The 15,394-nt window shown below is 47.6% G+C and overlaps 1 protein-coding gene across 4 annotated transcripts in view; it reads left to right on the top strand.

Annotated features, from left to right (window-relative positions):
- The window catches only part of ITPR1 (inositol 1,4,5-trisphosphate receptor type 1), a 160,065-nt gene that overhangs the window by 112,541 nt on the left and 32,130 nt on the right, over window positions 1-15,394 (top strand). The window contains exons 28-43 of one of the 4 annotated variants that reach the window (XM_063941287.1): window positions 95-159; window positions 237-374; window positions 626-751; window positions 1,232-1,432; window positions 1,540-1,791; window positions 2,427-2,552; window positions 2,687-2,815; window positions 4,027-4,053; window positions 4,250-4,370; window positions 4,502-4,686; window positions 5,171-5,319; window positions 6,852-6,963; window positions 7,860-7,892; window positions 13,671-13,718; window positions 14,091-14,220; window positions 14,310-14,497. In XM_063941287.1, coding sequence (XP_063797357.1) covers window positions 95-159; window positions 237-374; window positions 626-751; window positions 1,232-1,432; window positions 1,540-1,791; window positions 2,427-2,552; window positions 2,687-2,815; window positions 4,027-4,053; window positions 4,250-4,370; window positions 4,502-4,686; window positions 5,171-5,319; window positions 6,852-6,963; window positions 7,860-7,892; window positions 13,671-13,718; window positions 14,091-14,220; window positions 14,310-14,497 — 2,030 coding nt within the window. The remainder of the gene's footprint in view (window positions 1-94; window positions 160-236; window positions 375-625; window positions 752-1,231; window positions 1,433-1,539; window positions 1,792-2,426; window positions 2,553-2,686; window positions 2,816-4,026; window positions 4,054-4,249; window positions 4,371-4,501; window positions 4,687-5,170; window positions 5,320-6,851; window positions 6,964-7,859; window positions 7,893-13,670; window positions 13,719-14,090; window positions 14,221-14,309; window positions 14,498-15,394) is intronic. The other 3 variants (XM_063941288.1, XM_063941289.1, XM_063941290.1) reach the window with 3 other exon arrangements.

Raw genomic sequence — 15,394 nt, 5'->3', positions numbered from 1 at the left:
GGTCTACACATTCACCCAGTGGAATAACGAGACTTTAGGAGTTGGATACAGTTTAACGATGTGCATTTAACCTGCGGTATTCTGCGTCTGTAGGAGGGATCTGGGAAGCCGAAGAAACCGGAGAGTACGAGCAGCTACAACTACCGGGTGGTCAGAGAGGTGAGTCTGAGCGGTTACAGAGCTGGGGTTGCGGTAGTGTTGTATGTGCTAGATCTGGCGGCTCTTCCTCCCCGTAGATACTCCTGCGGCTCAGCCGGCTCTGCGTGCAGGAAAACACCTCCGGACGCCGAAACCGCAAGCAGCAGCAGCGCCTGCTCCGCAACATGGGAGCCCACAGCGTGGTGCTAGAACTGCTGCAAATACCGTACGAAAAGGTGAAGTATATTCGTTTTAGCTTTAACCAAGTTTATTGCGTAATTTGAGCTTAATTTAATGTGCACGGTCAACATAAAAAACCCGCTTTATAAACTGTGCGCCCAATTTCATAAATTCCCCCCCCACAGTCTGTAACGAGTTCTACATTTTGGATGCCCTAGTGAGCTGGCTATTAGGATGTCTTACCACAGGCTGCATTCTGTATGTAGTATAAGAACATGTCACACGTGTCACGCTTATTCCCTGTCAGACAGAGGACACACGTATGCAGGAGATCATGCGCATCGCTCACGAATTCTTGCAGAACTTCTGTGCCGGCAACCAGCAGAACCAGGCTCTGCTCCATAAGCACATCAACCTGTTCCTGACTCCTGGGGTGAGAGCCGCTCTGCGTGCAAGTGCTGTGTTCTGCATGTGGTGTGTCGGCAAGGCAGCCGTTAATAACCAGGAGCATTTTGACCCCAGATGTGTACGGTTGACAAGCGTCTGCCTCCTGATGGCCTGAAGCTGTTTGTACGATTTGCCCTCTGGGTTGAAATTAACTTTGCTTTCTGTGTAAATGGGCAAATTGCTCTGGTCGGAGTATCTTGCGTAGGATCTTGGACAGAGATGGGAGCAATTTGCACCTTGTCAAAACCATGCCGCATTTGTGCAACTTGCTCCTTTCTCTAACTTGCTCCTAACTCCAGCCCAGAGTGTTAAACCCATATCTGCTTTTCTGCCTGACAAATCCAGTTGCAATTACGGTGCAATGGTTTTGGACCCTAGACGTTATGGGTGGCAGCTGTAGTAAAACCTTTCCAGTCTGGTCGCCGCTTCGATCATGGGCTGAGTTTGTCTGTTTTGGCGATTACAGATTCTGGAAGCTGTCACCATGCAACACATCTTCATGAACAATTTCCAGTTGTGCAGCGAGATCAACGAGCGTGTGGTCCAGCACTTTGCCCACTGCATAGAGACTCACGGGCGGAGCGTTCAGTACATAAAGTTCCTGCAGACCATTGTGAAGGCAGAGAGCAGGTTCATTAAGAAGTGCCAGGATATAGTCATGGCCGAGGTAGGTGTCCGCCGCCTGTTGGTTCTCCGCCTTGTGTTGCTCAGTTGAGTAGACGCCAGGGCTGTCTTTAAGCATGGGCTACTGACTTTTCCTCATTTCCCCTTCAGCTGGTGAACTCTGGCGAGGATGTCCTGGTCTTCTACAATGACCGGGCATCGTTCCAGACGCTGGTGCAGATGATGCGTTCCGAGAGGGAGCGAATGGATGAGAACAGTCCTCTGATGTACCACATTCACTTGGTGGAGCTCCTGGCTGTGTGCACGGAAGGCAAAAACGTCTACACGGAGATCAAGTGCAACTCTCTGCTCCCGCTGGACGACATTGTGCGAGTGGTGACGCACGAGGACTGTATCCCAGAGGTGAGTGAGGTGGGATCGCTGAGACCTCGGTGTGAAGAGGACAAGTTTAATACCACCTGGATGGGCTCCTTAGGTGTGGGTGCAGTATCAAGAGTTGACATGGTCATTAGGCTGACATGGAAACGGTGGCATTCAGAGATGACGATACAGTTAGACCATCGTGATTACCTGTAGGCTAACATATGCACTAACCCTGAAACGGCAAATGTACGGTCTACGTTATTTACATGTTGACATAAAGTCCTGGTTGACATTTCAGAGTCCACATTCTGACCGGACAGTCTTTGGATGTTTTTTGCAGTTTAGTTTTAAATGTTCCACTTTATTTAGGAAAACCCCTCTCCTCCATACCTGTGAAGGACTGGGGTTCAGGGGGTATTTTATATCAAAGCTCCCACCACAAGAGGCCTGATATACAAGGAGGCCCGAAGGAGAGACCAGATCCTACCCGCCAGTAACTTGGTACCGCTTTCCTGTAAGATCACTAGATGACTTCCATGAACGGTGTTGTCTGATCGCAGCCACCTGACGGTAGACTAGCTGCTGTGGAGATCCAGTGGATCTACTCAAACTACATCTATAGAAATAATTCTCCAACCCCTACCTTCTCTTCATAGATGTTTGTCTCCTCACAGGTGAAGATCGCGTACATAAATTTCCTCAACCACTGCTACGTGGATACAGAAGTGGAGATGAAGGAGATCTACACCAGTAACCACATGTGGAAGCTCTTTGAGAATTTCCTGGTTGACATCTGCAGGGTGAGGATTCCACTTATAGTGCGGCATAGACCAGGGTTGTGCTGTCTTCAGGGGCAGCCGGTTGTTGCGGGTGAGCGGCGTGTCCTTGCAATTGGCCGATCATCTGGTCCATGGTGGCTTTGTTCATTCCTCAGGTGTGCAACAGCACTAGTGACCGGAAGCACGCCGACCTGGTTCTTGAGCGGTATGTCACGGAGACGGTGATGAGCATCGTTAATACTTTTTTCAGCTCTCCGTTCTCTGACCAGAGCACAACACTGCAGGTACGTTGGGATTTCGGCAGATGTCATCTTGTCTGGGGAGCGCTGATGGGGTTGTGTGTTTTTTTTTTTTTTTTTTTTTTTTAATTTTTTAAATGGAAAGTCTATCATGTGCAACAGTGACACCTGGTGGCTAATATAGTTCCCTGCACTCAATAACAAAACTTGAAGATTAAGAACAAATGAATGCATATTATACAGCGTTGTACAGAGGATGCTAGTTTCTATTCATTCCCATCCATTACTTCAGACATCTATAATGGTAGATGCTCAATCAGCTTAATAATATCATTCAGGTGCTCCGAAAGGGAGGGGTATTTCTAAGCAAGAGAAAAAGAGACCTTGTTTCCCCCAGCACCCTGAATGATAACAGTAACCGGATATAAATCCCACATAATATTATAATTCAAAGATCTTGGTTGCACATATTTGCGCAAATGTGTGAATAAGCCCCAAAGCCGCATCAAGGCGTCTCTGTATATTTGGGGTCCCTAGCGCTATATCTAGGTGCAGGGTGTGTTTTGGGGTGCCAAACACTGCACCTAGATATAGTGCTAGGGACCCCAAATATACAGAGACGCCTTGATGCGGCTTTGGAGCTTCACACATTTGCGCAAATATGTGTAACTAAGATCTCTGAATTCTAATATTATGTGGGATTTATATCTGGTTACTGTTATCATTCAGGGTGCTGGGGGAAACAATGTCTCCTTTTTTTTTTTTTTTTTTAAATCCATTACTTCCCCAGTTGTTTCTGCAACCTAATTTCATTGCCACGCTTATTGGGGCAATTTTACTTAGGAACCACAAGTAGTTGTGGGAGGAAACAGAAACACCCTGTAGAAATCCTCTTCACAGAGGTAGAACATTCAAAATGTTTAATTCACATTTAACTCTTAAATCCTATTTGGATGCGCCCTTTTTGTACATGTCCTACTGTGCAGACACCAAATAAGAGTCTCTATCAATTTATGTAGCTCCTCAATTAGCAGTAGTCTCATGAAGACCATGTATTTTGATTGGCTGATCTGTTGTGAATGGTGGCCAGGCCACAGAATGCCGTTCTCTGTATGTGAACGATTGGGACACTTTAGTAGCTGTGAATCAGGAGTCCAGTGTTGGTGTTCTGCAGTCTGTATGCTTAATTGGTGCGTTCTCTGGTTGTGGTTGGACGCTATTAGAAGATTACGCTAATTGCAGTGTTCTCAATGCAGGCGTCTATGCTCGCCCAAATGAAACAGGTAAAATGGGGTGTTGGGGCACTCGGGGGGTTTTGGGTGTCTCCTGTAACGCACAATACTGAATCTGGGTAGTGTGGTAAAGCACCTCTTTGTTTGGCAAGGTGTCTCACCCTAAACACGAGTCACGTTATTAATCTGGGGCTTGTGCACATAATACTGGCCTCCATTGCAGTCTGGCGCTTTGTGTTGTCCCCAGACGCGGCAGCCGGTGTTTGTCCAGCTCCTGCAAGCGGTCTTCAGGGTCTATCACTGCAGCTGGCTCCTACCTGCCCAGAAGGCCTCGGTGGAAAGCTGTATCCGGGTGCTGTCAGATGTGGGTAAGAAGGGCGGTGGCTGAGGTAATGTGTATGGGGAAGGCCGTGGGGCGGTGGAGGCTCAGGTGAGGAGAATATGGGCTGCAGCGTGTCATGGAGTGACGAGGCTTCATCTGTGTGTCTCTCGTCTGCAGCCAAGAGCCGTGCCATAGCCATCCCGGTGGACCTGGACAGTCAGGTGAACAACTTGTTTCTGAAGAGCCATAACATTGTACAGAAGACCGCCATGAATTGGCGAATGTCCGTACGGAATGCCGCCCGCCGTGACTCTGTGCTGACCGCATCACGGGACTACCGCAATATAATCGAGAGGCTGCAGGTAATGGAGAATAGTACTAAAATCTCTGTAGTCTGCCTGGTTTATGTGTGTCTGATGCCTTCATGGTACAGGCAGCTGTCTTATGGGCTCAACCAGAGCCTGATTAAGACCTTACGAGGCCCTAGGTAGGGTTTATTATGAAAAATACATATAGTTACAGCAATCGGAGCCCTCAGTGCACACTGGGCCCCAGCCAGGAGCCCAGGTACCCTACTGGATAGTATGGCCAGTTATTCATAAGTGGGAAGATTATTCAGTTTCTGGGAACCAGCGACCATTCAGCTTTGTGCTGTCCCTAGAGAGCCGATGAGCTGCCCTCTCCTGAGTAGTGACCTCATGCACCCGTGTTGGGGTCAGTGCTGCCCTGTGGGGTATAGGGGCAGTATTAAATAGTTGGATGCCGCCAACATGTATGTTGTGGAAAACTATAAATCCATCTGACTTCTCCTTAGCCTATAGCAACCTTCTGCTTATCGCCCCCTAGGACATAGTCTCATCGTTGGAAGACCGGCTGCGCCCTCTTGTTCAGGCGGAACTTTCCGTGCTTGTGGATGTTCTGCACCGCCCTGAGCTTCTATTTCCCGAGAACACGGATGCCCGGAAGAAGTGCGAGAGTGGTCAGTTCATATGCAAGTGAGTGAGGGGTCTTGTGCGACGGAGGGGACCCAGTCTGAGAGTGGAAGCAGTTTGTAGGGGGTCCTAGCCCAAGAGCACTGGGGGACAAAGCTGATCAATTGTATCACAGGAATGGGGTCTCCCATTTAGCCGATGGTGGTGTATCCATAGGTTTTAGGGGAGACTGTTGTATACAACAGGGGTGGTTAATAGAAATGGCCCGTAGATGTAATAATGGGGAGGGGGAACGGTGTCTGAATAAAGGGCGCTGACGGCTCAGCTCCCGCTATAGATATATCCAGTATCTGCTGCGGACATTTGATTCTGAGCTGAAGTCCTGGTGATACGTGTGCAATAGGACTATCCTGTGTCCACCACTGGTGGACACAGGATAGTCCTATTGCTCTGGCTGATATGTTCAAGACCTATTGGTCGTTACTTGTTAATATTTGGTGTTGTACTTAAGATAAATGTAAAAGTGTGATTGTGGAGTGATAGAAATACAGCGTTTGTGTGTCAGTCCCTCCATTGGTTACCGGTATTCTACTGTATTCAATATAAAATACTTTTACTCACACACAGGACATTAACTAAACTGCACCAACATACATCTCTTCACTCATCTCAAAATATCTCCCTACCCGACCTCTCCGCTCTTCACAAGATCTGCATCTCTCATCCACACTCATTCACGATTGCAGGACGTTCTTTGTGCTGCACCCACTCTGTGGAATTCCCTACCATGCACCATAAGACTCAAGCGTTCCCTGAAAACTCTCCTCTTCAGACGAGCTCATCAAATTCCAGACCAACCCACATAACCATCAATTCCTCCCTATCTAATTAGTGTCCACACATATCCTCACACAGTGTCCGGTTCTTTACATTCCCATCCTCCTGACCCCTGGCCAACATTGCTGTGTGACCATATCATACAGCCCACCAAGAACCTTTGGAATCTGGTGGACAACGGTCCAATAGTTAGAACCTTTCCTTGTGTCCATCTCCCTATAGAGTGTAATGGGCCCTACACACTGAGCTAGTTGTGCGGTTTGGACAATAATCGATCTGAATGTTGAACAAGATCGTCCAAATTGCCTTGCTATGTTTAACAATGAAAAACCAGTGATGAACAATATATCGTCCAGTGTGTAGGGCCTGTAAGTTTGAGAGCAGGGCCTTCCTACCTCTAGGTCTGCCGGTTAACTAGTTTTGTTTTTCACTGATTCCAATTGTAAAGTGCAACGGAATTTACTGTACTATATAAGAAACTGATAATAAGAAATATGTGTAGTACAATGAAACTATTCACCAGAAAAAATTCTTACCCTGGCCACAGTGACTATTCCCGAAGCTGTTATTATAAACGATTAACAATTTTTGTTTCAAGATGGTTCTTCTGAATGAATGTGCAAATGATTGTGACCTCTTAAATGGTCTGCGCAACGACCGGATTCCTTAGTATGCCATCACACCTGGTGTCTGGCGATTTTCTGCTGTGGTTTTCTGAATGTCCTGCTTTTGTGTTCTTCTTCTTTTGTTCCCTTCAGGTTAATTCGACACACAAAACATCTTCTAGAGGAAAATGAAGAGAAGCTTTGTATTAAAGTCCTGCAGACCTTGCGAGAGATGATGGCGAAAGATAGAGGCTACGGAGACAAGGTACGAGGACCCCGATCAAACACTGGACTAGTTGATGGTGTCTGCAGCATATGTAGCGCTGCAGTTAGTATTGCCTGCACTACCAAGTCCCGCCACTAGGTGGTAGGGCAGCAGTACTGGTTGCTTGAAATTGGTACCAGGCTATTTTATAAATCCTAAGAATAATGGCGAAAAAAATACCTTTATGTTGTGCATGCGCACGAAGTGTACTTGAATGCAGTCCTAAGGGTTTATTTGGGAAGGTCTTAAAACCTCCTCTTATAATCCATTAACTTTCCGGGTTGGTAATAACAAACAGTCTAGAAATCTGAGTTTTTTGTGAAATCGCTCTTCTGAGCACCCATTGATAGGTTTCTGTTCCCCAGACCCCATTCCCGATTTTTCCGTATTGCTGTATTGCCATTACAGCACACCTTCAGGCGACATTAATGTTTTGGCTTGCACGTGCCCTCCTGCAGCTTTTTACTGTTTTTGTTGCTTTATTTTTAGTGCTTTTCAGCCTTGTCTATTGTGAAAGTGGTGGTTGATTATGCCACAAAACTGCTCAGGGCTTTATCCCTGGGCACCAAAGACCTTTTATACCTGATCATGTCTGCTTCTATTGAATCTGTGGTGCCATAAAATAGGAGGGATATGATAAAATGGCATGACTGAAAAGCACAGACTGTAGTCAGAATAAAAAAGTGAGGAGGACAGGTACTTGCTGGTGTTGGTTACTGTAATGCAGAGCCTGTAGAATGGTCACACATGAATAGATATTAGATGTCGGACTTCTGCTGGCTGAGGCTACCAGCTGTATTGGTCTGAAGTATGGATTAGTCCTAAGGTCAAGGTATCTGGAGTCCCATAGGTTGTACCTGAGGCAGCCTAATGCCTTGCTCTCTGCTCTCTTACAGCTTCTAGCCATCGATGCCCTGGAGACCCCTGAGGTTCTGACCTGTCTATCTCTTTATGGTCCCCTGATCCCCCTTCATCCGTGTGGCCTATTTAACCTCTTCATGTTGATGCTGTGTAGCTTCACCCCTTGAAGAGATTAAGTGGCACCCCCTCCCCCTTTCCTCCTGTGATGTGCCCATGACATTATTCTGTTCCATTTATTGGCAGCCATGTTGTCGGAGTCCTGTGCTTTGTGCCTGCCTGTAGTAGTTGTTCGTCCCTTCTACATGTCACACGTGTTGCAAGCATACACCCTCCGATTTCCATCGCCGATATGCTCTCCCAGTGCTTGTTCAGGAGTTAGGTTAGAGTTATCGGACTGTGAACTAATGTTGCGTTGCGCGCAGGTTGGGGAGCAGCCTAGAATCTAGCGAGCACAGACTCTTCGCGCCAAGGCGTCGGAGGGCTTGAATTGCAAGCACTGATCTGAATATCTCTTATATATGGGGGACTGTAGGATACATTGTAACTTTAGTACGTTGGTTTTACATGTTCTGCTGCCCAGCAAGGACGGTGCATGTGTTTTTTGATACACATGACCTGTTGAGTGGGAGCAAATGACATTGGATCCTTCCTGCAGCTGAGCATGAAGTGTGACTCAGCCGGTGACTCGGGTCAATGGACAAACTTTACACTGTGTGGGACAAACCAAAGATCCGGAGCCTCCTATACAGCGAGAGCGTGACCATTGTCCAATTTCCCAACTCCAGTCCCCAGGGAACCCTAACAGCGCAAGTTTTCCAGATCTCCTCACCGAATCAGGAGAGAATTAGCACCACGTATGTTTTTTTTTTTTTTTTCGTCTGTCTGATGACCACCGTTGCTCGAACAAGGAGATATGGAAAACATGTACTGCTAGGGAAGTCAAGGTACTAGAGTCGGGAAAACACACTGGTCGTTGAGATCCAAACCCGAACATCAAATTGCCGATTGTCCTCAGTTTAGGGCTCTTCCTTGTTAATACATCAGCGTATGTCTAGAGAGCAACAGCACTCAACATGCTGACAGTGCGCAGGGTCTGTGCCTTTAAAGATGGCCTGCAACACGCACCAATCTCTACTGCGAAATAAATCCTCCTACGGATATTGAATTCCTCCTTTCGTGTCAGTTTAGCCGCTCACTTTGATTTTCTTAAGGTTCATGTATTCCTTTATGCTGAGAAATATATACACAGTGGTTACGAAGCCGGTACAAGATTGAGTTGCGGACCCAGTGGTAGTTAGCGGGTTGTGTTGCCGGCACTCTGCACCTGGTGCACCTGTTCTGCTTCCTCCTGCAGTAAAAGGACCGCGAGTCCCCCAGTAACCTGGCCTCTCCCTGGTTCTGTCCATTCTACCCCGGTACAGGTTGGTTTAATATTAGGGGCTGAGTTGGCATCTGCGGAACTCTGGCCAGGCTGGCACTGCACAGGTGGCATCATGATTCCATATTACGTGTGTGCGTGACCTGGCTGAGCCTAGCTGTGTACATCACACGCTGTAACTCTCCTGTCTGTTTTTAGATGTGCAAGTGCGTCAAGTGTCAGGACAGGTGTGAATATATATAGGACGGAACTTCAGCCCATATAGAGGGGCGAGTGTTACAGGGCAGAACGAAGCATGAAGATGACGCTGCTGCTAACGGAATTATCCAGAATCCTCCGATGTGTGCCGTCCCCCCACCCCCACTATTCCCAAACGTAACCTTCTGCCAGTGTTTTTGGCCGCAGCGAGTGGTCTTGGTCTAAATGTGTCTGTGTTCCCAGAGCAGACGTCTCTTGGCAGGAGAATCGCTGCTGATAAACGTCTAAGTGGTTTCGGAAACTACAATTACCTGGGGGGTTTAGTGAACGAGCGGTTCTCGCGTAACACAACACTGGCGCGCTCGGGGAAATGTGACGTTTCCTCTTCTGCTTTTTTTATTTTAAAGTTTTAAGTAAAATGGTCCAAATGTCTCGCTACAATATTGAAATGGGGCCCAGTGGCTAATCCGCCAGATGCTATGTATTATGTGGAATTATTATGGCATTGGGGTGCGGTACTGTACTAGTTGAGATAGTTAGATTCATGAGTAGCGTGTATATAGCTAATGTATCAGAATGGACTCGTAATTAGAGTATTTTATTGCCTCACAGCATTGTGTTCCCACCACAGCCTAACCTGTGTGGAGTTTTTATGTTCTCCCCATGCGTGCGTAGGCTTACTCCCAGACTATATCTCATGTGTATGTGGAATGTAGAGTGTAGGCACCACTGAGGCAATAGCCAAGTATGCTCTGTAAAGCGCTGTGGTATATGTGTGCGCTATATAAGTAACAGGAAATTAAAAATCTTTGCATATTTTGTTGATGTTTTAGTCCTCCAAAAGTTATTTCATGTAGTAGGAAGTAGTGACCTCACTGAGGCATGAGGTCCGGCTACTTAGGTGCTGTGCGGTCTTGTAACGCAACTATCTCTGTCCTGAGCACAATCCCATTGGCCGGTGTAATGAGCAGAACTAGATCACTCAGTTGGTCTTTTAATGGTGACCGCATTCCATAAGCAAGCAGCTGCTATACTGGAAGTGGCCACTAGGGGCTGTGCCCTGCTGTCTGCATGCCAGACTTGCTTCTGCATAGATGTGCCAGTCAGTCTTGTTGCATAACCCTCTTCTTCTTTTCCTGGAACCGCAGCTGTGCTGCTCTGACCTTCACCGCTAATTATCAATAAACACTTAGCTGTTTAGAGTGGGGCTGGAGGATGCGGTTACCAGGCGAGAGACGACGCACATCACTTCTCTGTTAATCAGTCCTCTGTGATTGGTGGCACAAACGCAGCTGTAGTACCTCTTCTTCTTCTTCCCTGTCTCTGGTAATAGCCCTTTCTTATGTGTGATGTTGCAGTGCGATAGTTTACGTAGCGTTCCTTGTGTGATTTTGCTCTGTGCATACCAAGAAACAGAACACGCGCAAATGTACCAATGCAGACCTGCATGTATCCAACCGTGCAACCAGAGCGGCAGTACGGGGGAGGGAAGGGGCAATCTAGGGTATCTAAAGTCCAGTAATGGTGGGTTCATCACATACACCTGCTATGGGGTAGATGCAAGCAGACGATGACTAGTACAAACGCTGCCAATGATGCGTCCAGCTCTGCGTATGGGCAGACAGACCCCAGTTTTACACGCCCTTTCTCTAGCTTACAGCCGTCACCTCTGCGTCTGCCGCTTTAACTTGCTGAAGGAACTTTTTCCAAACTCCTGTTTTTGGTTTTCCCTCCAGCGTAGCCGGAAGCTGCTGGAGGGGGTGTAGTTGGGTTTTGGGTCAGAGACTTGCAGCCATTTAAGGTGTGATTAGCGAGTAGCTATATGCCTGGCGGGGGTCCAAAATCTACCCACGGCTGAGCCCCACTAGGATGTCCAGATGTTAGACCATTTCCCACCGTCTTCTGGGGAAGGGACTTTCCTTTTGAATCACTGGTGCGGTGTGGGTGGGAGATTAACCCTGTCCTGGCGGGCTTTCCGGTCACACTCTGCTGTAGCTCTGCAGACCTTGCCCTGATACAGTTGCCAATCTTCTGCTAATTTTTACTGCCCTGTTACGGATGCAAATTTGACCGATTTTATTATGCATGTCAGTAAAATTTACGGACTTGCCGCTTCTACCCACTGATTTGTACACCACGCTTCCAGGCACACACGGGCAGGAGAGTTGTTTTGGGTTCTTTGGGGCACTTTCTGTTCCTGGTACTTTATATCGCAGACATGCTCCGTGTTCAGTACATGATGTGCAGTCAGTCCTCACAAGCCATTCCCGATTACCGTGGTGCCGTTGGGCAAACAAATCTGAGATTGTCACTTGACCCGGCTGCCGGCACATGGCTATACAGAGATGAAGTGTCAGTCTGCAGCATGACGATTTGTCGGAGGATAAGGTGGCTGGGCTGGAATATATACATGGGAGCAGGCAGGCCTTGCTGTGTAAGGTAGGGATGGATATGAAGTTGGGAGAAGTTAGAACGGTTTATAAAATATTCTGCATCGCTGCAGGGCGTTTTCACACAGCAGACGACTATAGAACTACTGCGCAGGCGTGTCGCCAAACAGCGACAGGTTGGTGCGAAATCTTTGATCGCACGGCCGTTCGCAAGCGGACATTTGTGGGTGTTAACTGGACGTTTTCTGGGAGTGTCAGGAAAAACGCAGGCGTTCCCAAGCATTTTCTGGGAGGGTGTGTGACGTCTGCTCCGGCCCCGATCAGCCTGGTATCTTCACACTGGAGGAGTAAGTATTGGGCTACGCACAGAATGGTAAAAACATTCGCTGGTGAGTGTGATGCGAATGGATTTGCAGCTGTCCAAGGAATTTTTGCACAGCGTATACATGCATTTGCATGAATATCTACCCCCCCCCTCCCCCGGGCGGCGACTATCTGATCGCAGGACGGTGTAATTTGCAGCACATCGATCAGGTCTGAATGCTGGGCATTCTGGAGAGGCTGAGATCTCTGATCGATCTTAGATAGAGGGGAAAGCAAAGGGAATCTGACAGATGCGGAGCTACAGTTCTGGTGATATTCGGGTGCCCTAGGGCTGAGAGTCTTGGTCAGTGCAACTCATTGGTGTCCAGTTTATGTTTACAATAATTATAGTAAATGGATTATACTATGGTCCTTTAAATGGTTAGCTTTCTTGTGTGTGTGTGTGTGTAACTGTGCTTTCATATACCATACTCTGTAGATGCCTGCACGCTCCGCACTTCACATTTCCTCCTTCTCAAACACAATTGTTGCTTTCGCTGCAGTTAGCCCACACTCACAAGCAGGGTGCCGGTCTGCGAGTCTCCTTCTCCTGAAAGCTCAATAGGGCAGATTTATTAACCTGGAGAAGGCATAAGGAAGTGATAAAACAGTGATAAATGCAAGGTGAAAAACACACCAGCCAATCTGCTCCCATATGTATATTAACAGTTAGGAGCTGATTGGCTGGTGCATTATCACCTTGCACTTAACACTACTTTATCACTTCCTTATGCCTTTTCCAGGTTAATACATCTACCCCAATGTTTGCTCTACAGCATTCGCTGATCTCTGCATCCTGTCCCCCTGCGTGCGTAGAAACTGGTGCATGATGTAACAGCGAGGCGTCTGCGCTGCACCGCCATGTTACCATGTCTGTAAATCACCTTCCATTATTACTGGCACCATGGCCCTGTGATCCAGAGGTAGTATGTGCTCTTCATGGGAACTGCTGAGTATTGCCTGATGATGACCAGTTTGTGTTAGCGATGCTATCTCAGCACGTATATTAAGATACCTACAACCTTTAATTATAGGGGATAGATGTGTCCAGAGTGAGGTGGGCCAGACATTAATGCCAAAGTCTGTAGCAGAGGTATGTAGAGGCCAAACTACTTATAGCGGACACTTTAAGATCTGTGTAACTCTAGATCATGTGTCAAAGGGGTGGAACTTGTGTGGACGTCCTGCTGTTTGCACCTTTAATGCCGCCAATCTGCCTGTCCACGTGCAAGCGGCCAGAAGCTCCAGGTGCATGTTGCCTTCATATGCAGTGCATCTTTGCTTCTCAAACAGGTCTTCTGGCAGTTCCAGATCAGTCCCTTACAGAACATCTAAACGTTAGCTCTAACAAGTTCTCTGGATCACAGGAGGCTATGCCAGTTCTCCCTCGCCACCTTTACCCACAAGCTTCCCAAGATGCCTCCATCTGTCCATTCTCCTGGGTCATCTTGTGGGGAACCCCGGGGGTGGGTGGTATATTTTCCTTTTTTATAAACCTGATCTCTGCATAATCACAGGACTCTGTCCAGGCACAACCTCTGAGGCAGCTGGAGGATGTCAAGCGGGTATGTACGAGCATTGTGTGTTTGGCCCATTTCAATCACTGGTTCCGTGGTCATCGTGCTCCAGTTGTCCGTGTCTCCCTGTGTTCGTAAACATTAGTTGTTGGGTTGTTCTGTGTAATCCCATAGTAGGTTGTAGGGCTTGTTGGTGGTCTCTTAACAGAGGTTTAAGGTTGGTAGATGGTCTCCATGTCTGTGTAGAATGTTGGGACCTCTTTGACCTACTGTGCCTGGTCATGCCTAGCATTAATGCTGAGGTTGTATTCAGTAGAAACCCTTGAATCATGGACTGAGTAAGTTCCATTACAGGGTCCAACATCTGCTCCAGGGCACCACCGCCATCTTAAAACATTGCTATCTCTCTTGCTTTTACAGGGAGAAGCTCTGCGGGTTGTGTTGGTGAACCGTTACTACGGCACCATCCGGCAAGGTGGAAGACGTGAGAGTCTGACCAGCTTTGGTAATGGGTCATTATCTGGTAGCGGTGGAAAATCTGGCGGTGGAGGCAAGTGAACGAATAGTCCTTAGGGTCCTTGGTAAGACCTAATTGTAGGTGAAACCTCACTGATTACTCTCCTCTTCTTCTCTGTTTAGCTGGTGCTGGATCCACGAACTTGAGCAGAGGAGAGATGAGCTTGTCTGATGTACAATGCCACCTGGACAAGGAGGGGGCGTCTGACCTAGTAATTGACCTGATCATGAACGCTACCAGTGACCGCGTGTTTCACGAGAGTATCCTGCTGGCCATAGCGTTACTGGAAGGAGGAAACACAACTATCCAGGTACATGCTGATAGCTGCTATGATGCTACCAGATTTACCAAACTCCAGAAATGTAAAGCATTTCAGAGCTTGGCCCCCGCAGCAAACGCTATCTGAAGATGACATTAGCCTGTTGCACCCTATGGGCTACACTGCTGCTTCATTCATTTGGGCGGTGTAATTGTATCCTGCAGTGCATTTTTGGGTGCGAATATTGTGCCCAGATTGCATTGCAAATGCAATGATTGCTAGATGGGCCCCATAATCTATAGAGATGCAGCACTTGGCGCTAATTGTACCAGCAAAACTCAGTCCTATCCTGCCCTACTCTGTAGCATAATGTGGCCGCACGTAATTAACAAGTTACTAATTAAGTCACCTGTGCTCAAGGATATCCTTAAAACATGGACTGTAAAAGTGACTTTTAGGACTGAGTTTCAGAACCACTGGATTAATGTATAGGGGTGTTAAAGAAAATCTGACGTCTTAATTTGCTCCTCTTTACACGATTGCTAACTTGTTGCATAACTTTCTTCATTAGTGTCCTATTTATACTGTTGCAGAACTCCCGGATTACGTCTGTGGGCAGGGGTGTATCTACCCATTGGCCAGGATGGCACTCGCCAGGGGCGCCAGCCGAGGAGGGGGCGCCGCCCGGTAGTGCCACTCTCGACCAATGAGTGGAATCACTTAGTAGTGGCATCACCTGGGCTGGAAGATCTCACAGTAGGCAGGAACAGGCGCATGTGTTCCACACACCGCAATGCACTAGTGAAGAACGTGAAAGTAAACTACAGTTCCCAGCAGCCCTTGCTGCCGGGAGCTCCTGGCAGCAAGGGTTGCTGGGAGCTGTAGTTAACTTTCTTCACAAAGTGTGATGCGGTGCAGAAGTGTGGCGTTCCTGCCTACTGTGCAATC

The sequence above is a fragment of the Pseudophryne corroboree genome, chromosome 9 (assembly GCF_028390025.1).
Source record: "Pseudophryne corroboree isolate aPseCor3 chromosome 9, aPseCor3.hap2, whole genome shotgun sequence".
NCBI classification, from domain to species: Eukaryota; Metazoa; Chordata; class Amphibia; order Anura; family Myobatrachidae; genus Pseudophryne; species Pseudophryne corroboree.
The sequence above is the reverse complement of the archived record's forward strand: the minus strand, read 5'-3'. Positions and strand labels throughout refer to the sequence as shown.